At 37.5% G+C, this 24,514-nt stretch overlaps 2 protein-coding genes across 3 annotated transcripts in view; one reads left to right on the top strand and one right to left on the bottom strand.

The window, feature by feature from the left end:
* Positions 1 to 18,662, top strand: part of LOC126253428 (dynactin subunit 1) — a 146,647-nt gene extending 127,985 nt beyond the window's left edge. For both annotated transcript variants that reach the window (XM_049954760.1, XM_049954761.1), the window contains exons 25-27: positions 4,186 to 4,341; positions 4,776 to 4,865; positions 15,504 to 18,662. In XM_049954760.1, the coding sequence (XP_049810717.1) occupies positions 4,186 to 4,341; positions 4,776 to 4,865; positions 15,504 to 15,662 (405 nt within the window). In that variant the 3' untranslated portion in view covers positions 15,663 to 18,662. The remainder of the gene's footprint in view (positions 1 to 4,185; positions 4,342 to 4,775; positions 4,866 to 15,503) is intronic.
* Positions 18,582 to 23,609, bottom strand: LOC126253429 (uncharacterized). The gene is made up of 2 exons (XM_049954762.1): positions 21,079 to 23,609; positions 18,582 to 19,453 (listed from the first exon to the last, which is right to left on the bottom strand). The coding sequence occupies exons 1-2, from the start codon at positions 21,614 to 21,616 to the stop codon at positions 19,392 to 19,394; spliced, it is 600 nt and encodes a 199-aa protein (XP_049810719.1). The 5' UTR covers positions 21,617 to 23,609; the 3' UTR covers positions 18,582 to 19,391.
* Between the last annotated feature and the right edge of the window lie 905 nt (positions 23,610 to 24,514).

Below are 24,514 nucleotides of genomic sequence, written 5' to 3'. Positions count from 1 at the left end.
CCCAGAAAATGCTGTTAAGGGCATAAAACCAAGAAAAAAGGTTCGGTCGGCATATGTGGACATCAAACCACGCTGCTCTGTGCGACAATGAATAAGAAATGTGCAGTGTCAGTACATCAGAGGAAATGGCTCCTTCATAAATGCTCTGTTTGTTGGTGTTTCTCATTTTCCATTATTACTGATGCGCAGAATGCACTCTGGAACATTGTTACGCACATAGGAACCCTCTGCAGTGAAAGAGGTGGGCATTGTTTCGTTAAACTTTGGTTTTACCCAGCAATGTCAAGCTTTCCACTGCACTACCTGCATTATTTTCTGCCAGTTTGTTTACTAGAACCACTTTAAGTAATAACATGCTGTTGAACAAAAAGTGTGCATCGCTAACGCTTAACGAAAAGATTAAGGTAATAAAGGTGAATGAGAAAGCAAACTCTGTGTGGGAAATAATGTTGCTTTTTAAATGCGGTAAAACACAAATTTATGATACTTTAAGAAACAAGGTTATGATAAAGGGTGGACGGGCAAAAGGGAAACGGGCAAATGAAAAGAAAGACGAAGAAGATGGGAAATGAAGAAACTAACGAGATGTTGTCTGAGTGATCTGTAAGTGCATGAGAAAAAAACTTACCTTGTCTGGATCCATGTTGTAGAGTGAAGCTCTGAAAGTCTCTAAAGAGCTTGGAAATACAGTGATTAAGACATCCACAGGATGACTGGACAGTTTCAAGATAATCACATCGTGTGGAAAAAGGTGTGTGGGGAAGCTAAGAATGTGGAGGGAAGTTTAGCAACAGAATTGAAGACTATGCTACAAAACTCGATTATCAATTTTGACCGATAAGACAAATTCAGTGCCAATGAAACAGGACTGTTTTATCACGCACAGCCTTTAAAATCTGTAGTAATTAGAGGTGGAAAGTGAACTGGAGGAAAAATGTCCAAGGAAGGACTCGCTTTAGTGCTGTGTAGAAACATGTTAGGTGAAATGGGGAAGCCACTCATGACTGTAAAGGCTGCAAGACTGTATTGTTCCAAAAAACATAATGTTAGTAAGCTTCCAGTCCCAGGGTGAAGCAGTAAAAAGGCGTGGATGATGATTGGTCTGATGAAAGAATAGCTGGCCCCTTTCAATGCCAGAATGAAAAAAATGAAATCGCGAAGTTCTCTATTTCCTAGACTATGAAACTTGCCACCTAAATGTCAAGCTATAAAATGTGAAACTGGCTTGGCTCCTGCCAGGTTCAGCCAGCCTCACACTACACATGGATCAGGAGGTTATGTACACTTTTAAGTCCCATTATAGGCATGTATTAGTGCAGTCTCAAATTCTTAGTGTTGAAGAAGCATTTGCTCTTCCATGGTCAGTTTCTTCCTGGTTGCATTAATTTGGATTGGCTTGGCAATAAGGGTTGCTTCAATAAAGCTTTCTCTTTGCAAAGCACTCTTGACCTTGAAATCCTGCTTTGTTGAAGTAGGATTTGGAGCTCAATAATAAAACGCTTCCGTGGCAATCAAAGCTCAAGAAAATGTAGCAGCAATTGCTGAATTAATTAAAATGCAGAAACATTTTATGTTGTGCAGATGACCATATTCAAAGTGATGACTTTGTCAACTTGGTCCACTGTTACTTCAGCAATAGATGTAATAGGAATCTGCAACACAGATGATAATTAGGAAGAAATAAAGGAAGACAAAAAGGTACAAAATGATGCCTGTAGAAAAATTAATATGCCTGAAGAAGCCATTGCATGCATAGATGTTATGCAATTTTCAGCATACACAAATTCCCCAAGGTGTTGGAACTATTGTATAGTGTAAAAAATTGCATAGGTTAAACCATTTTGAACAGGAAATTCAAATGGGTAACCCTCTTTGATATGTGGTGGAAAAATGTGAAATGTAAAGCAAATAAACATGGGAATTATTGTATGTACATACAACAATAAATGAATTTAAAGTTAGAGTAAAAATACAGAAATGCTGTATTATATATCAGTTAGTGTAATAGTCTGTTCTGTTGTACAGTATACAGTAAATTAACTGCTACAGTATGGGAGTGAAGGTATGTAAACAAGTGCATAGTTACAAATTTATATTTTGTGCATGATACCACAAATTTTATGTAGCCTATTGAGTTTTGCATAATCCGAAAACTTGCCCAATTTGGAAAATTATTGTAGTCCCATGTGATTCCATTTTGAGTGAGTTTTATTGTATTTGTGAATATATCTGTGGATATCGACAGTAATAACTACTTTGCGGATAAAAGCCTGTGTTGATGTGGATATCTACAAGTATATCTGTGGATATCCACAGTAATAACTTGTGTGTGATTAACAATTGGAGGACAGTATCAGTATTAACACTTCATCTGCTGTGGGTGTGTAGACTTGACCTGCTACCCCATTCCCCAGGTGTTGTGGACATGTACATGCATGCTGCTTGGGTTTTCCTATGGTACTATGGATGTCTGAATGCCTCCTGAGTGACTGACCTCTGTGCTGCAGATGAGTTGCTTCCATATCTTGATGAATAAAAGAGTTTTAGTATTTATCATACAACATGTGGCTCATTGTGTGCTGTTGTTTACAGAAAACCTTGTTTCATTATCTTAAATCATTGACCAATGACCACGCTGTCTGGTCTCCTTCCCCAAAACCAACCAACCAATCTTAAATCATTTGTGGTATGACTATCATTATGACAACATGATTCGTGTGCAAGGGTGTGAACTGGAGTGTCACACATGACCATCCTTCGTATATAAAACCCAATAACTCAAGAATGAAATAAGATATCTATCTGCTCTCAATTTTAAATAAAATTTTGATATCTTACCTGCATTTCTTTCACTGTAATGTATGAGCTAAAATCAACTGTATCTAAAGTATATGCAGTGCATTTTTAACTTTTCCAACTCTGTAAAGTTTCATGTTATGTTTTACTTAATTTGATGCAGTTACAGTTAAGTATGATGAATAATGAAAACAAATTCAATTCTTTATCGAGTGAAGATATCAGACTGTAAGATACGCAAAAATGAAATATTTTCATCTAATAGTTTTCTAAAAATCGGATGACAAGTATTTCATGTCAGCCGGAACTCAGCATAGGCACCAGCATTTGGTCAGCAACACAGCTATAACAAATGGAGCATCAGCATGGAATGCAAAGAGCTCATCTGTAGCAAAGAAAAAAATTAGTCACTATTAGTATTAGTATTGATATCTATTTTAAGTTGCTATTTGTACTCATTTGGGATGGACCTGCACTGTATTGGCTTGAATGCACAATGTTGGATACATGCATGGTTGACATCTACAAGACCTATCTTCCTGGTTTTCCATACAATTAAATGTGCATCTTGTTTCAATCATACCAACAGCTGCCTTACGTCAGTCATTTCTGTTTAGTTGACAGTAATAGAGGTCACTTGTGCAATTACTGAAAGCTACCACAATGCGACTTGAAGGTTTGTCTAGGGCAGTTCACTGGAATCCTCACTTCATGGTCTATGCATTACACGCCTCACAGATAATGTTCAGTATGATGGAACATTATGGTGACCTAATATACATTTGATAAATGAACTACATAACTAACTTCAAACAGTATGACAGTTTTAATGAGACTTCCCAACATCAGAAATATTCCATATAAAATTTCACAAAATCCATTTCATTAATTAATTACAAAGTTTTAGATGAGAAAACGTATCATGAATTTTAAAGGCTATGTTGTACTGAAATATGCTCGTGATTGGCTTCTTTGTTCTTAGTCAGTGGAATGTAAATTGTGAGATCAGAATTCAGGAAACGAAAATCTAGGCTAGGGACAATCATATTGTTATAACTCTGGCATAACAAATAAGTTAAAGTGGTTGTTTACAAAATTTTAATATATGTAGATGCAGATAAGGATCTTATGGATGTGGTGCAGAGGCAGATTTCATTTCTCTTTTCCATACAGACCTCGTTCATTACCAGGTTGCTCGATTTGTCACAGTGTTGCCACTGTTAATAATTCTTCAGATAATGCCATTCAGAGGTGATAAACTTTTTGGCAAGATAATTATTTTAGTTTACATACCGCAAAAGATAAAAAATATGTATTCAATTGAAATACATATTTGTTGTAATTTATTGTACTGCTCATTGTGCATTTTACTTAATTTATTTTTTGCAGGAGATATATACTGCTTTAGCGACACCAAAAGTAGTGGATATCAGTAAAAGATTTCCAGGCAGCAAAGAATGGTTGGATCATAATGCTCCTGCTAAACATTTGGCAAATGAAGCTGCCCGTTTGAAACATCTTCGTGCAAAAGTCGCACAGTTGGAGGTACATATTAATAATTCTATTTGTAAAATATGGTAAGAAATTGTAAAAAGTTACTGGATAGACCATTACATTTAGTATGTAAAACATGTTTAAAATAATCAAACCTATGACTGAAGCTTACATAATGCTTGCGGGAGGGACAATGCAACATTAGAAAATTATTTGTACATAATGATGGCATACTGTTAAGTGTTAAACACTATTTTTAATGCAATAAACCTTTTCTTTCAGTTCTTGTGGTATTAGCCAAGTAAATATTCCACAAAAATAGACATGTGTTGTTAAAGAGCAATCAAAGTAACAGTATTAAATTTACACACAGTAAAACAAATGATTTGTTCTATTGTTAGTTACATTCTTCATCATTTCATCATAATTTAAGTGATAATCACTATCCTACACTTTTTAAATACATGTATTTATTTATTTTGCAGTCTGAAGCTGCAAAGTTCCTTGTGAAGCGTAAGACAGGTGGCAAAATAGAAGCAGATTTCGCGGTGTTTCCAACAGTTGAAATGAAGAAAGTGAGTTACTTTTTTCCTATATATTTATCATTGCACAATTCTGAATTACTGTCCTTGGACTTTCTTTACCTCCTAGCTCTCTAATCCTCAAATGGCAAAAATCAAATGACTTACATAAATGCTTTAATTGCCAGAATCTGTAATCAGACAATGCAGTGTTGTTATTAAATGACAAATTTTGTTTGTGGCACTGCATATTGTTTTGTTTTTTCTTTCTTTCTTTCTTCTTCTTCTTCTTCTTCTTTTTTTTAATACATTCAGTCACATATCTCTGAAAGGCACAAATAAAAAGTGTGTGGATTATATGTAGTTAAGTTTTTCATGTGTTTTCAGATTTATCTCAATCCTGCATAGAAGTCATTTGTCGATAACTGTGGCATATTCTGTCCAATTGTTTTCCTTGTACCACTTCTCCCCAGCAAGTCACCTTCGTAGACCTTGACATCTACCCTTCTGATGGCTCCTTAAGATCCCCTATGCATAGTTAGCCAACTATATGTCAATAATACATCATCTTATGCAGTTGTCACCCCATTGTGCATGGGAAAGTCGTCAGTCTTGCCAACTGAAGTGCATCCTAACCTACAGAAGGCCTCTTACTACCCTCAAAAATAAAGACCATCATATCCTCTTGGTCATGAAACCATGCCTGATAAACAACCACAAAACAGCACTCTTATTACACAATGATGGAAATTCCTGGTTGGAGCAATACATAAAATAAGTGAAAGAAAACCACTCATCTGTAGCAGACTGATGTGTAGATTTGAGAAACATGTAACAGGAAACACTGTTCACATTAAACATTAAACTGTTCACATTGTCTTTCAAACATTTATGCACACAACCAGACAGGTACCCAAATGCATACTCCCATGGCCATGGTGAGATTGATCATTGATTATCAACAAGACGAAAGGAGTAGAGTGGGTAGAGCATAAAAAACTATAAGAGGAGTTGGAGGGAGGGAGGGGGGAGAGAGAAAGTGCCAAAATGATGTGGTTGCGGAGAGGGGGGGGTAGGGGGGGGGGAAGGACTGGTTGGAAAAGGCAATACATGATATGGGGGGCAGGCAAGGAATGGTGTGGACAGAAGAGAGATGGGAAAAGGTAAGTGAGGCGGTGGCAGACAGGTTCATGGAGGTTTGGGAGAGGGTGAGCACAGGTTGTGCTGGAAAGACAATTCCCACCTGTGTGGTTCAGAGAAACTTGTACTGGAAAAGCATCGAAATGGGCTGCATAGTGAAGCAACTGTTGAACTCATTTGTGTTGTGAAATGGAAGGAGAAAACTTATGATCAAAGTTGTAGGTACTATATAAAGAGCTACGTAGGAAGTTAGAGGGAAGATAAGAAAATGTTGTTGCTTCACTACATGGGCCATATGGATACTTCCTTCAAGCACAAGTTTCTCTGAACTGTGCAAGTGGGAATTCTTTTCGGCATATCCATCAACCTGTTTCACAGTGCCTCATTGTACCTTCTCTCTTCTGTCCACACCACTCTTTCCCCATCCACGTCATGTACTGCTTTCTCTCTGCCCCCCCCCCCCCCAAATCTTGATTCCTTCTCTCTCTTCCTTTTCCACTAACCTCCCTCTTTCTATATTTATTTTATGGTGTACCCTCTGTACTCCTTTTGTCTTGTTGTAGGGCTGCTGAGTCTTCTGCTGAAATACATCTCTTTCCTGTACCCCCTCCTGGTAGCCTTTCCTACCCTCCCCCCACATTCTTGAGCCCAGAAAATTGCTTTCAGTAACTGATAATCAATAAAGTCTCACCATGGCTATGGGAGTGTGCATTTGGGTGTCTGTGTAGTTGTGTGTGTACTTTCTCTAGAAAAAGAAAAATAACCCAAAATTTAGTATGAATAGTGTTTCCTGTTGTGTGTTTCTATACTCCAATCACAAGTTCACTATAGGTAAGTGCTTGTCTCTCCATTATTATACTCTTACTAAACACTCTGGACTAGAATGGTTGAACTGCACTTTCTGTTGGAGAAGTTAAGGAAGCAACTATTCTTGCTACAGGGATCATATTTATGTGAAAGGCCTGCTTTCATCCAGGATTTCCTATTGATTCTTTAACAAAGTTATTGTTAATATGTGTAATCTTGGTTGTCAGAGCTTCTGCTGCATTTCTCTTGGCCTTGACACTGATGGGACATTTATCTGCAGCATTCATGTTTCCAGTTATGTTAGTGGTTCATTCTTTTCTATTAGGACTCCGCAAGTGAAAGGCACCTGCATGGTACCACTATTGTGGTTGACATTGGAGCCAACATCTTGCTGCATCAATAACCTCCCCTTATTCATGTACTGCTTCCTGCAGAGTGCATCCTTCATTGGACCAAACAGGTGGAAGTTGGAAGGTGTGAGACCTGGACTGTAGGGTGAATAAGGAGCTTTGTGATTACCATACTTATGTGAGGCTCTACATTGTCATGGGGAAGGAGAAGCTCATTTGCACTTTTGTGGCAATCAATGTGTTCCTACATTGCAGGAATGGCAACTGTGCGCAGCTGACCAGCATGCAGGAGATCTGATGGGTTTGCACAACTTTGTTGTGACAATGACAGATGCCTCACCCTTGACTCACTGTGCTTTTGTTCACTGCCAGGTCTTCATAGATATTTTCAAGCACCTATGATGCTCTGGTTTTCTGCCAAAAGAAACTCAAATGACAGCTCTCTGCTTGGGACACATCTTCACTACAGATGCCATTTCAAAGGCTATCAGAACTTCATGAAACTGTTGGGCTGAATCCACAATCACCCACAACAGGTTCTACATTTTTTAACTGAAATTGGCCAAAAAAAGTGTTGCATTACATATTGAACACCCCTCTTAACATACTACATTCTTCTGCTTCTAAGAAATGATGCCAAAAGCTTCAGGACAACATATGTGGGGAAGTTTTGATTCTCTGGTGGATGCTTATCCTTTTTATGGTATGCTGAATGAATATTTGATGTACCTACTTTTAACCCAAATTTGATTCAAAATTTATCTACCTTACCAGCCATGTATTGTGTAAATCTCCATCTGGATGTAGTGGGAAAGAGCTGTCAATCACTTATGATTACTTATCCCAGCTTGTAAAGCAAGGAACAATTTTCAGTCAACCATTCAAGAAATTCTGACACTAAATCAGATTTATCTGTTATTGACCTACATCGCCTGATATCAAAGTGCAAAAAATTTCATAGTTTGTCTGAGTCTTGGAGAAGGAAAAAATCATACAAAACTGCATTGAATGCATCTAGTTCAGAAAGATAAGCACTGAAAACTGTTCATCGAATACGGGCATTTACGGCTAATATTTGTGTTACTGCTGGTACTTGTTTTATGGCATTGGCCCATGATCAAAGGTATAATTCTCCACCTAAAATTTCATGTTTCAGTGCTGGAAACCTCGTCAGAGGCTTTAATGACACAGAAAGCAGCTGGTGTCTTAAACAGTATCAACAAGCCAAACCTCGCAAAACAAGTACCAGCAGTAATATAAATATTAGCCGTAAATGCCCGCATTAGATGAACAGTTTTCAGTGCTTATCTTTCTGAACTAGATGCATTCAATGCAGTTTTGTATGATTTTTTCCCCTCTCCAAGACTCAGGCAAACTATGAAATTTTTTGCAACAGTTGGTTTGTGATGTCATCAGACCACTGCCTAAGATTGCTGAGTCGCACCAATGGATGTTTTGGAGCATGTAGCAGGAGAGAAGTAAAACAAACTCCGCCAACTCTTCCCCATGATGAGCTCCGTAATATACGTCAGTGTGACTCTGCGATCTTAGGCATTGGTGTGATGAAGTCATGAACTGACGGTTGCATGGACGTGTATAAATAATTCAGGTTGCTGATCTTGTTTCAGATTGTAACTCGGAGTCACTAAAGTCTCTGGCAGTGTCTCCAGCTTTGGAATGTGAAATGTTAGGCATACAATTATGCCTTGGCCCACAGTCTAAAGCCCCTAAAACAAATATCAACAGTAACTCGGAACTGTTGTTTCAAAGTTGTCAGTGTGCTTCTGCCTCTTTGCACAGCATTAATTAGCATTGCATCATCCACAGGCAGTGCTACGAATATTTGTGTTTCTCTTTACAGATGGCGTTGATGGTCCTGTCTTGTGTGAAACATTTTGCTTGTGTAGTCATCCATCTCCCTTCAAGATATGATCTGAAATTTCCCATTATTTCATGTATTTTTCAAATTCTGAATGTCTCACATAAAATGAAGAAGATAACCCACACCTGCCTCTTCCTCTATATCGAATGTCATCTGTTTGTGAATGAAATACTAGTTTTGATAGAAGAGTTTATCCTGTGGGGGTAACCTCATTAACGTAACTTTTATTTGATTCAGCAATGTCGGGAATAAGAGTATAATCATCACCTCTTATTTCTTCTTGTCTTTGTTTCAGTGCCTTTGGACTCTTGCTCTGAAACTTGCTGCAGATATTCTAAATATTCTATCACTTCCTGATCTGATAACTTAAGTCATTTTCAATATTTGTTTCACGACTTATACCCAACCAATCTTTTTAGGTCTAGTAAGGCTTCAGCATACTCTCCAACATTTTCACAATCGGGCGCAGCTCATTTGCCATTTCTTAGATGACATAGATGCATAAAGAAACATTGATCAGTCAAAATGACCACTGCTTTGTGCTAGGTGTGCAGTGAGAAATAATGTGGTGGTGGTGGTGGTTGTGGTCTTCAGTCCAGACTAGTTTGATGCAGCTCTCCGTGCTACTCTATCCTGTGCAGGCCTCTTCATCTCTGAGTGACAACTGCAACCTACATCCTTCTGAATCTGTGTAACTGTATTCATCTCTTCGTCGCCATCTGATTTTTACCGCCCATGCTTCCCTCCAATTCCCTTGATGACTCAGAATGTGTCCTGCCAACCAATCCCTTCTTCTAGTCAGGTTGTACCATAAATTTCTCTTCTCCCCAATTCTTTTCAGTACCTCCTCATTAGTTATGTGATCTACCCATCTAATCTTCAGCATTCTTCTGTAGCACCACGTCTCAAAAGCTTCCATTCTCTTCTATGTTTCACTTCCATACATGGCTACACTCCATACAAACACTTTCAGAGAGTACTTCCTGACACTTAAATCTATTTCTTCGGAAATGATTTTTGTGCCATTATCAGTCTACATTTTATATTCTTCCTACTTCAACTATTTTACTTCCCAAATAGCAAAACTCATCTACTACTTTAAGTGTCTCATTTCCTAATCTGATTCCCTCAGTCACCTGATTTAATTCAACTTCATTCCTTTATCCTCTTTTTGCTTTGCTCATGTTAATCTTATAGCCTCCATTAAAAATACTGTCCATTCTGTTCAACTGTTCTTCAGAGTCCTTTGCTGTCTCTGATTGAATTACAGTGTTGTCGGCAAACCTCAAAGCTCTATTTCTTCTCCCTGGACTTTAATTGCTACTCCAAATTTTTGTTTTGTTTCCTTTACTGCTTGCTCAGTATACAGATTGAATAACATAGGCTACAACCCTGTCTCAGTCCCTTCTCAACCACTGCTTCCCTTTCATGCCCTCTCAATTCTTATAACTGCCATCTGGTTTCTGTACAAATTGTAAATAGCCTTTTATTCTCTGTATTTTACCTCTGCCACCTTTAGTATTTGAGAGTGTTCCAGTCAACAATTTTAAAAGGAAATAGAAGCCACAAAATTTAAAAGTTTTATAAAAAAATATAGTTCTAGACACAAAATTTTTTAAATGGTCACTTCTACTGTGTCTGTCATTAAAGTGATAAAGGAAAATCTAAAACGTCTTGATATCAGAGATAGGTGCTGTCTAAACCTCCTTGCATTACAGTGGTGTCAGACAGGTGGCACCATCCACTGTCTTTCAACTTGGACATAATTTCTGTAAGATTTTTCACCATTTTTACTTACGAAGAACAAATGTAACATTAGTGGATCTAGAACTATCATGAATATGAATATTAAAATAAGACAATGAATTGTGAAATATTACAGTTTGGCTTGCCGAGTTGTATTCATTTCATCTGTATCTCCTGGCTCAGATTACACTTTACACTGGTTTAACTTGACATTGAACAAACTGCGATCAGTGAATTTCCATGTCTTTGTTGCATGGAAGAATGGGACTACACATTCTGGATATATCAATATCACAATATTTCAGGTCAACAGAAGTTTACAGTATCTATACTATGTATTCTATTCGCTCATCATAGGTGACTTTCAGCTTTATGTGCCTAAATATTTGTTACAGTACTCACACCTATATTCTTGATAACTCATATTTAACTAATTTTTGGCTGAACTGTTAGAATATTCACAAAATTATAAAACTACAAAACACTTTGTCATTGTCAGTTTATAAACAATCCCAGTAGTAAGACTGTGCAAATTTTTAGAATAAGAACCATTACTTCTGTAAAAAGTACTCTGCGTGAAAATTGCTGAAAACGTTTCAGAATCTATTAAATCACTGTAACGTCATAGTAATTTGTATTTTTATGCATTCCATTGTAAAACAAATCAACTTTGTGTATTTACGTGTCATAGCATCAGTGAATTTGTAGCGTATTATCTAGTGCAAAGCTTTGTAACATATCAATACCTTTGTCATATCTAAATCTGTAAATTAAAAAAAAATGTTTATAATTATTTCATTAAAGGCATGTAATTGGCATTGAGAAAATACATATATTATTGTGAATACATTTAATGTAATTGGCTGAAGCATACTTTTCCTGTGAGAAGCTTATGTCAGCCTGATATATACAACTTTTATGAATGTATGAAAAAGTTTTATAAAATCACTGTGTTGTGTATTTTAGTTACTGTTGATTCTTTGTATTGAAAATGCTGAACAACCTCCAGGAAAAGTTTTAAAAAAATATGGACTCCCATCAACTGCTTTACACCTGCCAACAAAGGAGTAATGTATTGCGATTTAGTAAACGTGTAAAGCTGACAATTTCAGCCTGAACTTGAGCTGGAATAGGCTGAAAACAATGTAGTGGCACTCTGCCTAAAATAATATCTGCAGCACAATGATTTTATAAGCCTTTTTCATATACTCACAAGAGTTAAAAGATGTAAATCAGATGGGCATTGGTTTCTCTTCACTCAAGACTGCCGTGACATGGCTTCAGCTACATGCCATGAATAGATTCGCAATAATGTGTAGCACATCCTCTCATTATTGATTATATGTTTTTTTTTTTTGTGAAATGAGATTAAAAATTTTGTTAAGTTAACAGTTTAGGAATGATTCATTTACTGATGTGTTGCAAAGATTTGCACTAGGTAATAACAGTAGAAAGTAAAGTTAATTTTGTTAATAATGACATCTATAAAAAGAGTTAAAATAACTTTACAGTTAATTAACATGATAATATGTTTTAGTAATTTTACGCAGAGCACTTTTTACAGAACTTGATACTGTGGTGTTTTTTTTTTTTTTTACCAACTATTATGAAATGTCTTGCAGTTGCGTCATTTCATGAATATTTTAACATTTTCACTGAAAAATAGTTCAATAAGAGTTATCAAGAGTGGTAGTACTGTAACAAATACCTATGTTTATGAAGGAGAAAGTCTTCTACTATCAGCAAATACAATATGATATGGGGGTGATAAACTTCAGTTAACACAAAATGATCGTGATATACATGTATTCGGAATGTCCCATCCTGCCATGTCACGTGGTGTACTAGTGACAAGTGACTGCTGTAAGTGGTGCAGTTTCTAAGAACTGTCAAGACCTGGTTATATCACGTGTATGGAGGTATTTATTATGCTCCCATCCACTAGTAGGTAATCAACAGATAGTGCCTTGTTGACGGCATGGAGTTTTGTCTTCCACTATATACAAATGGCAACTTTTAAGTAGCCATAAAAAGGTGTCAGTTCTGACCCTGTTAAAAACCTGTGTAATATAGACTTTTAATTAATTTTCTTGAAAGGGGAACACTGGACTATACTAAATTTTTTCCCTTTCCCTGAAAGCTGGTGGGACTGGGGTTGCGTGACCCCAGGTATGGATGCCCTTGTCAGTGAATAGGTTGAAGTATATAAGCATTTTATGGCACATTGTGTGTTTCTGCAAGCTGCTTGAATATTTTCGTAAAGTTAATGAATGAGTTATCTCATTTTTATTATTCTGACAGAAACTTAAAAATCCTGATTATACTTGGGCAACATAAGGAGAGACCTTTCTTTTTTTTTTTAAAAAAAAAAAAAAAAAAGCTTCATTTATATCCATTTCAGCACTGACAGTTACACACAGCGAATAAGCTCTGATGCCACATTTGATCACATCCCAGATGAATTTGATCAGGTTCAGATCTGGTGAAGTGGGAGGCCAGCACATCAACTGGAACTCGTCACTGTGTTTCTTGAACCACACCACCACACTCCCGGTCTTGTGACATTGTGCATTATCTTGTTGAAAAACATGTTATTGCCATCAGGAAACATGATTGTCGTGAAGGGGTATACATGACCTGCAGGCAGTGAACGATATTCGTTGGTCATCATTGTGCCTTGCACGAGCTACAATGGACCCATGGATGCCAAGGTGAATGTTGCCCAGAATATAATGGAAGACGCCACCAGCTTGTCTCCATCCCCCAGTACGTGTGCCAAGGATTTGTTCCCCTGGAAGGCCATGGATTCGCACCTTTCCATCTGCATGATGAAGATGGTATCAGGATTCATCAGACCATGCAATACTCTGCCACTGTGCCAACATCCAGTGCTGACGGTCACATGCCCATATCAGTAGTAGTTGTCGATGTCATGGTATTAAACTTGGCACATACATGGATTGTCAGCTGCTGAGGCCCGTTGTTGGGAGTGTTCGGTGCACCATGTGTTCGTATGATGTTAGTTTGGCCACAGTTTGCTGACTAAACTGTTTTACCTGTCCGCTCAGCCTATGATATTTGTCATCTTTAATGAGGGGTGTCCACCCAACCCCATGTCACCTGGATGTGGTTTTGCTTTGGTTTCGCCACATGTTGAAGACACTACTACAACACTCCTTCAACACACGACAGTTTGTACAGTTTCTGAAATGCTCACGCCAAGCTTCCGGGCCATCACAATCTACCCTCGTTTAAACTTGGATAGATCATGGGCCTCCCCCATTCTACATGTGGACAGCAAAGGGTGTGTGTGTGTGTGTGTGTGTGTGTGTGTGTGTGTGTGTGAGAGAGAGAGAGAGAGAGAGAGACTAGCAGTCATTCCTCGCCCGGTGAGGCTGCACCTCCTGGACGGTTTTTATGTCAATAGGTCGGTGGTCCTAATGCTTGGCTGATCAGTGTGTGTTTGTGGTTGAGATTGTTGTCACTAAATATTGTCTTTACTGGGTGCAGCTTTGAATACTTAAAAACAAAATGCACACTTTTAGACTCTCTCCTATATTGTTGTTTAGGCAGTGCTTTCAAAAAAGTAATACTATAGTGATCCTGAATTTGACATTGAATTTAGCAGCTCACAAAGTGCAGAGGAATGTGATGTTACCTCTTTAGAGACTGAAAGTACCAACAGTTCATCAGTTCAGCGACCAGTGTTCGCCAGTGGTACGAGATAAGTACATACTGTGCTCCAGCCAGATCCTCCAAGATTTATGTTCAAAGGAAACTGTTGTGAAATACATGTTAGACTTCATAGCTATACAGAAACTAAAAAATGACTTTCAGTTCCAAGATATTTAAGTCAAAGACTGTGCAGGAGTATACTCAGGATTTTGTTGTTGGTGATCTTAAAAATTTGTGTAACTCATAATTTTGAGCTTTAAAAGCTACCTTTATATGTCTATATGAAATGTCATTAATTGTAGGAAATTAGTTGATAAAATTTTTTTGGAACATGATTTGGAAAAAAAATTGTTAAGGGGTTAACTGTAAGTGTGGTAGTTTATTTTTTATTCATAAGAATAATGCATAAATTTAATAACTTCGTTACTTCAGTTCGCTTCTTTGAGAGCCCTGGAGTTCTTACTCTCACATTCAGGTGTATTTGTTCTTTATATTTATTGCCAGTATTATAGTCAGTTTCAGATGATATGCAAAGTAGGTGTAACATGCTAGAAGCAGAGAGCAGTGTAGACTGTAAATATGATTATAATAAAGTAGTAGTTTCAGATGAACTGTTATATACCTAGCAAAAATACACAAATTATTTTTGCATCATTGCCCACAATCATGGAGAGATGAATGGGAAAATTCTTGTAAAGTGGAAAATAAATTAAAAATTTCTTATTTCCTAAACTGTTTGAGTGCCTGAATTATGAGTCTATAAATTAATGTTGTTACTGTAAGGTATAATGTGCACGGTAAATTAGCATCCGAACTTTCCAAGTAGGGTAACTGTGGTCCATCCAGTCAATACAGTGATGTGATTGTGAAGACTATTGTTAAATAATGGCCAAATAATATGCCTCTTTTTTTTTTTTTTTGTGTGTGTGTGTGTGTGTGTGTGTGTGTGTGTCAAGTATCGGCTTTCTCAGTTAATAAGGAAGGTTATTTACATTATTTACAACCATTATAACACTTATAGTACAAATAAAAGTTTTTTCTGTTCATCTCGTTGTTGTCACTATGTAACTATCTTTTAATTTTTTTTCTTAGGCTCTCGAGGAGACGCAGCCAGTAGTAATTGGAAAACTGAAACTACCCAGAGACAAACAGCTTGATACAGATGTCCCAGATAAGATCTCACTTTTCTTAAGTGATGATCAATTGAAGCTTCTGCACAAGAAGTTGCTAATTCCATTAGGTGTTTGTTAGTGCACTAAGCGCAAAGTACTTACATGGAAGTAAACTGAGCTTTATTGCTTTCTGTAAATAAGATTTTTAAATTGATTGTGGCCTCTATCAATTTAATAACTTAACTTATTTATTTAAACTAGCGTTTATTGCAAAAGTTCAACAAGTGGAAGTATAAAGTATGAAACTTTATTGAAAATAGATTAATCTATTAAAGTGAGTTGTGACAAGGTTACCAGAAAACTCAGGAGTACTGCATTTCAGTAGTAGAATGAGAGAACATGTTGCGGGAAGTTGGCAGGTGGAAAGGTTGTAGTGGGAGAACAGGTCAGGTGGAATACATATTTAACACTGTTGCCTGCAGTACAGTATCTTTCTACTTTGTGTTTTTTCTTGTCTTCGTGAAACTGTTCAGAATGGTTTAAAAAAATATGAAGTCCAGAAAGCAATAATAGCACTATGAGGAGGATAGATTGCTGTTCACCATATGGAGGAGCTATTGAGTCACATATGGACATAATGGAAAAATCCTGTTAATATTTAAGCTTTTGGAGTGAAAAGTCCTTCTTCTGAAAATGGACACAGACATACGGCCACAACTCACACACACACACACACACACACACACACACACACACACACACATATGGCCACTGTCTACGGGCACCAGTGCCAAGGATGTGTGTGTGTGTGTGTGTGTGTGTGTGTGTGTGTGTGTGTGTTCTATTTTGGAAGAATGACTTTTTTGTTTGAAAGCTTAGATACTTAGCAGTCTGTTTCATTGTGACTGAATGATTCCCCTATATGGTGAGTAGTAATCTGTCCTTTACGTATTGTTGTTCTGAGTGGTTTCATTTACTTAACTCCTTATATTCCTATTTTTCCTTGTGGAAACTCTGGATTGTGTAAACTGTATTTTTAACTGTAGTTTTTTAATATTATTTGGATGTGACACATTAATTTTTGTCTGTTGTTTTTATAAGTGAAATCACATGTTTGAAGATTATGTAGTAGTGTACAAAGAATTAATTGGAGATATTTTCAGTCAGGGCTGAGAATGGGAAGAGAATTTCAGGAACTGATTCCACTTAGCAATTACTGTGATGTTAAAGATTATATTACATAGTGAAAAACTAATTTTATTACATCTTTTGTTTGCTTACTATGCTACATATTTTGTGAAGATCATTGCCTCTGCTCGTAACTGAAGTCTTTCACAGGCAGAAAAATTTGTAAAATATTTTTACAAATTTGTATTGCTTGTTGTTTAATTGAGCTGCAGACTATGAATATTTATGGTTTCAGAATTTAAGAACAGAATACCTAATCTTCTGTGTCAAAATCTATATATTAATATTTTTAAAGAAGTCTTTATAATATAGTGTTTTTCACCAAGGGAAGCACATTGGAGGAAAACTGCGAAAAAAAAACACATTGATCAACAGAAGTGTAAATATTTTCAACTGTTTTCCACTTTTATAGAGAAATTTTGAGAAGTGAAACATGTCAGTATTGAGCAATATTAATATTTCACATTTAATCAAACAATGGAAAATCCAGGATGGATTTCACATTTAATGTATATTTCAGTAGTTGACTTGCTTTTTCAGGAGGGGGGGGGGAGGGGTATCTGTCTTTGAATCATTGAGAAATTAAATTATTTGGTTTGTTTTCGTCAGACATGAAGTACTTCTGGTTCCTCATGAAAAACAGAGGTCAAACTATGAAGAATTTTGTGTGTGATCATAACTAGAAACTTAGAATTTCTAAACAGTTGCATTTAAGATGCAACATGTGATATTATTATTATTATAATTATTAATTACTCTGTTCAAGTACATATGTGTGTATAAATCAGATACCTGTTTCATGCTAAAAACTGATAAATCATGAAGGAAAGACTAGTGAAATAAATAAAGGGCTAAATGCAAATTGGAAAATAGGTTTAATAAGATCTTTTTTTTTACACCAGAATAAATCTCTACAGTGCAGGTATAGAATTTGGTATTTGTCAACACAAGATTTCTGTGAAATGCATGTAAGAGGAGAAGTAGCATTTTTGGGTACTTACGTCAATACCAGTAAAAAGAAAATTGTAAATGATATTTGAGCAGCATTGGTGGTACACAGTTGTTTGCAGACCATCATCAATATACTGTAGCTCACAGTAAGTTTTTGCTTAGAAATGTGATATTTGGTGCTTCAGAGGGTAATATAAAGTAGGACCAGTCAGTCAATATTCTTACTTGTTCTCTTTTCTCTCATATTTTCATTTTGCCGCACTGCTCATATTGTATCTCAAATAATTCCAGAATGGAATGCAGTTCTTCCAGGTGGAGGTGAGCTTCTGCAATGTTCACCACATGTTTAACACAATAATATTTACAACTTGCTGCAGGAGATAAATAAGGTAGCTATTTGTAACAGTCTTTTGCAGGAAACAGGCCACAAATTTTACATGTAGTTTCCTTGGTTGTGGAAGTTACTTGATGGGCACTGTGTGACAGTGATAAATTGGAACTTGGGCAACTGGTCACATGAGTGCTCTATGAGTAACATAGGAGGCTCACTGAAACTGTACCAAGAAGAATCAGTTCACTAGATTTCATAATTATACAAAACACTGATTGTTTAAGGTATAGGTTGGACAGAAAAGAAAACTCTTCTGGTATGTGATAACATGTGTTTCTGTTATATTTTTATATACTGCAGTATTGCTTGTATAATAGAAGATTTTATATAAAAAATGTGGTTGGTAACAGAGAATTTATTTAGAACTTTTGTGCTGACCACTAACATTTGAAGTTTCCTCTTATAATATTTTGATTATTCCCAGCTTTGGGAAAACTGGTTATTTATTGAACAATAATTCACCTCTCTCTTCAGTCATATGGAACTGATAGAGCTGTTGTAAATTCTGTAAAATAAGAAAAGGTGCCTCAGACTGTTAGATGTATACATGTGCTTATATGATTTTTTCCCACAGTATTAATACAGTCAAATAAATATATGCTTGACTAATGATTGTTTATTATTAAATGGATATCATGATAATTGTATAAAAAGCTTTAAGCAGTAGTCAAATAATAAAACAAATATTTTGCAACACAATTTTATCAATATATAATCAGCACACTACACTCACACCCCTCAACAGTTCATTGCTGCACTTAGTTTCTGCATGTCGTTGTTAAGGTAGCAAAATCTTGTAACTCAAAAATTGTAAGTTTTGAGTTATATGTGTGCCCATGTTAAAAAGCATGTACCACATAAGATGTAAAACCTCCACATCTCAATACAGGCGTGCTTAGTTCTTGTACAGAAAAGTGTCACAACCTTGTAGCATTCAAATCTTAAGGAGTGAAATCTAGTATCTCGAAAGAATGTTTCCGTTTGGAAATTAACTGCACTTTTTCATTGTTGTGCTATTGAAAAAGACTGTATCACATTATTGGCTGGGAGATCCCATTGAGGTTGTTTGGCTGCCTGGAGAAAACCTTTCTGTTTGACTGTGTGACATGCATAGAGTTTTGCCAATGTAACAATTATTTAGAGGTCTTTGGTAACATAGGCAACACTCTTTGTGTAATTTAACTGTGGAATAGCGTAGGCATTTATATCCAACAAGTTATTAAGTGTTTTAGAGATTAGTTAATGTGTGCAGAATAATTTATCTTGTTGCCGTAAAATATAATAGCACGTTCGTCGATTCGCTGTTGACTCGTAGGTACAAGGAATGCCAATCGTAGGTCATCTGGATAGGTCCTTATATGATCCCAGTTTTGATAAAAGAATTCCAACGCAGACATTAGCTGTAAACAACAACCTTTATTTAGAACGTTAATGTTCCTTTCTTCTTACAAAATGTCATATATACACGATTACAAACTACAAAGGTAACATATTTAACCTCACTCTCTACAACATCATTCTTTGCCGGTTCATCGCCAGCGATTTCCAAACCAAAGTAAAATGGGTTGACACCCTGAAATAGTTTGTTTTCTACATTTACACATATTTTCTAAATCAGGCCATCCCTTTACCTTATTAATATCGGCACTAGTTTCTGGCTTACAATAGGTTACAAATTTAAAACGGTTTCTTCTACTGTATTTTCTCCAAGGAACGCCAGATGAACGTTCCGGCCTCAGACTAAATGGACCTAATTTATTACTACATGCTATACGTATTTTTTCCAATGCACCTTGATCTTCGAATATTTTTTTGTTAGCTCTATCATCAAGTGTTAGTCGTTCAACTCTTACATTAACTCTATACACATATGTTACAATTTTATTAATAATAACAGATTCATATTTATTAGCAAAAAACTTAAATTCATCAGCGATGTCATAGTGTTTTAGTGTTGTAAAGTTATGTGCATTTTCATCGTATTTCTCAGTTGTACCCATCTTCCCGTATTCAAAACGAACTCCGTCTGACTGTGTATACTCCGTACGCCACTTGCACATTCGTCCAAAATACGGCCTAGTCAGATTGTTCCGACGGCGTATCCAACGCCGGGGGCGTGCACGGCGATACCGGGTCATCATCCTCGTCCGACGATAGGCAAATAATCTCTTCTTCGGCCTCCACGTCCGACGGGTCCGACGCCATTTCCTCCTTAACATTCAGACAATGTATTATGTGGCAGTCGGCATGTATAACTGTTAGGCGTGATATCAATGCTTCATCGCCTATATTGAAATCGTTCGACACAAAAAAACAAGTCCACGATGTTTTATAACAAGACCTGGTTTGTTCTTTACATTAACTGTAACCGGTCTGCCCTCGACTATTCGCTTCAAAATAGATGCATACGGTCGCCATCGCAACCAATCAAACTCTTCAAATAATATTACATTATGTATACGAGGGTCGTATCCACCAAATCCGAATTCGGAACAGAAAGGCATATAAACATGCTGTTTCCTGGTCAGTACCTTTTCTATAAGTGTGGATTTGCCAATATTTGTGTCTCCATGCAAGTATAATTGTCTCTTACGTACCACTTTGGACCGAAAGGCCTCATTATACCAGCGGACCACGCGGCCCGCCCAGCCATTATACGTAAGATGACACTCCGTTAACGAACGTGCGACACACTTCTTTCCCTGAAATGATTCAAAGTATTTTTCTATGAAACGTACACGAGACCAATTATTTACTAAAAAGGGATTGGTGTAATCAATAAATTCCGTACGTTCTGCCCAGCGTCGTAGACGCACGTTAAACGACAAAGCAGATTCATTGCAATTACATATAGGTTCCGGATCTGATTTAGTAATATAATTTAGCGCATTTTTCCTACTACGGCATTTCTGCACATCGAATACCCCTGTGATACAACCGAACATGAACTCGAGACCATTACGAACACCAATTAATAACTTAGGTTCTGAAAGTTTAAGATACGCATGAATGTGCATTGAATTACCTTTAGCGAACAATTCTTCCGCAACACAATATTCAATGATGTTCCAAATAGAAAGCACAGTGTTAATAAAGTTCTGTTTACCACCGACCGAATGAGAGTCGACTGTAATCGAAAAGGCTTCGCTGCGCCTTTTATACCGCTGCCTACCTGGCGTTGCGGAACCTGTTGGAACGTGTCCTAACCTGTCTGGCACGTCAGAACCTGCGCGTGGCCTTGGGATAGTTGCGCAATCGCGAAAACGCGTACTCGGCCCACTAGTAATACTAGGTGGGCTCGAGTGACTTTCTAAAGGGGCCCCCAATGGGGGGTCACCCGCAGTGGATGGTCCTGCAACTCCGCATATGTGCGCTGGCAGGCGCGACAGCGGCACCTCCCATCCGTCGTTAAATTCTTCTTGTGTAGACTGATCGGTTCCCCAATTTGTCTCTGTATCATTATTTGTGTTATGTTGAATTGCTTGCGTTTCTTCATGCCGGCGGGTAGCTTCTTCATATTCTCTTCTGGTATATCCGAGTGCTGAGCGGAGGTGGTACGCCATCCTGCAATGTCCAGAACATAAAATAACCTAGATATCCACTGGGCTCGGTAGTGTAGACATAACTCATATAAACATTTGCAATGCCATTTTTCCTTCTCGTTAACTTTAGTTTTGCAGACACTAGCGTACCTGTGTATGAAGACAGCATGATACTACTATAGGACTATAATTATTATACAAAGTGGCCGAGAAGTAGGTAGTATATAAATTTTACAGGCAGTAAGTGAATTTTCTGGCGGATATCAGAGATGGTGAAGGCTACTGGCCTCATGTGGTGTGCAAGCAGAGCTTTCGACGTGCAGTGTTGTTCCCAGAACTGATAGAGGTCCTTCGATTTGGAGCTTAGTGGATGGTTTCGACCAAATGCTTCATTGACTCTGTGACGGTCTTGGTTGCAGATTTTTGGACCTGCGTTTTCAGGTGGGGAGGTATAGAACTCACCTTGGTAGGTGAGTGCACATTGGGTTTTTTAGGCCAGGTGGTAGTTTGAAGTGCACTGATGAATACTTGACAGTTCATACACAGTTAGGGGAATGAGAATGCTTTAAGAGTAAGAACACTTCAACTGACAAAATTTTATCAGTAAATTGTCGAAGTATTCGTAACAAAGTTCCCAAATTTACTGCCCTCCAGGAAAGTTCTGACAGTCAGATTATTTTTGAAAGTGGAAACACAAAGTATAAAGCTTTGAAATGTTTAGCGAGTTATGGAATGTTTATCAGAAACACAGTTAGATGCCATTGGAGGGAGTGTGTTCATTACAGTTTTGTCTATTGTGGTTGAAACTGTGTGTGTCAGTGAAGTTATCTGGTCACATATGACAGATCTAGATCAAACCATGCTAATTTTTGGATGCTTTCACTGACTGCCTGATTCCACTGTGACAGTACTAAAGTCATTTAAAGTAAGTTTGCAGTCAGTATTGCATAAATACACAGATAAAAATAAAATGTTGTGTGACTGGGGCCTCCCGTCAGGTAGACCGTTCGCCGGGTGCAAGTCTTTCGATTTGATGCCGCTTCAGGGACTTGCGCGTCAATGGGTATGAAATGATGATGATGATGATGATGATGATGATGATGATAACACAACACCCAGTCCCTGAGCAGAGAAAATCTCCGACCCAGCCGGAAATCAAACCCGGGCCCTTAGGAGTGACATTCTGTCGCGCTGGCCACTCAGCTACCGTGGCGGACGATACCCAGGTGATGCAATACTAGATGGAGGTGACTTACTTCAATCTACTGAATATAGACTGGGATGTTTATGGATTCATTGCAGGAGCTACAGACAGAAAGTCTTGTGAAGTTGTTTTGAACACATTTTATGAAAACTGTCTTGAGAAGGTAGTTTCACAGCCCACACTCAATGAAAGTATCTCAAACTTAGTAGCTTCAAACGTTGATTAGTGATCATGGTATCATAGTGGCTGTGGTTATGAAAGTTAATAATCAGTCAAGAAGGGTAGGAGTGTATTTACAGCAAAAACCAGACAAGCAGTTGTCAGCATCTCACTTAGACAATGAATTGCAATCACTTAGTTGCATTGTGATGGACATGTAGAAATTTTAGGCAAAATTTAAACAGGTTGAAAGTCATGCTGTGGACAATTATGTACCAAGCAAGTGGACTAAGGCTGGATAAGTACCATTGTGGATTAGCAATGAAATCTGGAAAATGCTGAGGAAGGAAAGGCACTTGCACTCGAATTTCATAGCAATGACAGGCAAAAGCTACTAGAGATTAGTGCGCCTGTGACAATATCCCTGTGCGAAGCGTAAAATAACTGCCACTGTCATACCTTGGCAAAGAACCTGAGAAAATTCTGGTCCTATGAAAATACTGAATCAAGCCAGTCTCTGGACTGAAGACCACAACAACAACACTTAAAACTGCTAAGTGGGTCTATAGCTTCTGTCCAGGCACTTGTTGATATCAAAATGAAAGGTGAAGTTTTAAATTTTGCATTTGAGAAAATTTTCATGCAGATGAATTGTACAAACATACTGTCATTTGACGATTGCACAGAGTCCCATATGGATGACATAGTAATAAGTGTCCCTGGCGTACAGAAACAAGTGAAAGAGTTGAAAATAAATAAGTCACCAGGTCTGAATAGGGGCCCAGTACAAAGTCCCAAATGACTGGAAAAAAGCGCATGTGACTCTTGTATATAAGAAGGGTGAAACAACAGACTTGCTAAATTACAGAACAAAATCCTACCATTGGTTTGCTGCAAAATTCTGGAATATATTCTGAGTTTAAATATAATAAATTTCCTAGAGACCAAAAAGTTTATGTTCACAAATCTGGCAGAAAGCGTCGCTCATGTGAAACTCAGCTTGTCCTGTTCTCACATGATATATTGCGAATTGTATGTGAAGGGCAACAGGCAGATTCCTTCCAGATTGCTGGAAAGTGTTTGACATGTTACCCCAATGTAGACTGGTAACAATGAGAGTTCCCAGATACGAGTGTGGCTCAAAGACTTCTTTAATTAACAGAAACCAGTATGTTGTCCTCGCCGGAAAGTGTTCATTGGAGACAGGGTAGCAACAGGATGGCCCTAGGAAAGTGTGATAGGACCATTGCTGTTTCCTGTATACATATATGATCTGGCAGAAAAGGTGGGCAGCAATATGCAGTTCTTTGCTGTTGATGCTGTCATGCATGGGAAGAAGTGGCAGATTATTTACTGCAGGATGGTACAAGATGAATCGGACAAAATTTCTTGTTGTCATGAATGGCAGCTGGCTATAAATGTAGAAAAATAAAAGTTAATGAGGATGAGTAGCAAAAACAAACTTGTAATGTTCAGAATGGAACAGTCACACCATTTAAATATCTGAGTATAACATTACAAAGCGATATGAAATGGAATGAGCATGTAAGGATTCT

Source organism: Schistocerca nitens, chromosome 4 (assembly GCF_023898315.1).
Source record: "Schistocerca nitens isolate TAMUIC-IGC-003100 chromosome 4, iqSchNite1.1, whole genome shotgun sequence".
Classification (NCBI taxonomy): Eukaryota; Metazoa; Arthropoda; class Insecta; order Orthoptera; family Acrididae; genus Schistocerca; species Schistocerca nitens.
The sequence above is the reverse complement of the archived record's forward strand: the minus strand, read 5'-3'. Positions and strand labels throughout refer to the sequence as shown.

Excerpts from the sequence above, each read along its gene's own strand:
- LOC126253429 (XM_049954762.1), bottom strand. The coding sequence starts at position 21,616 with ATGGCGTACCACCTCCGCTCAGCACTCGGATATACCAGAAGAGAATAT. Across the intron at positions 19,454-21,078 it reads GGAAGAATTGTTCGCTAAAG|CTAATGTCTGCGTTGGAATT; the intron begins GTAATTCAATGC and ends TGTTGTTTACAG.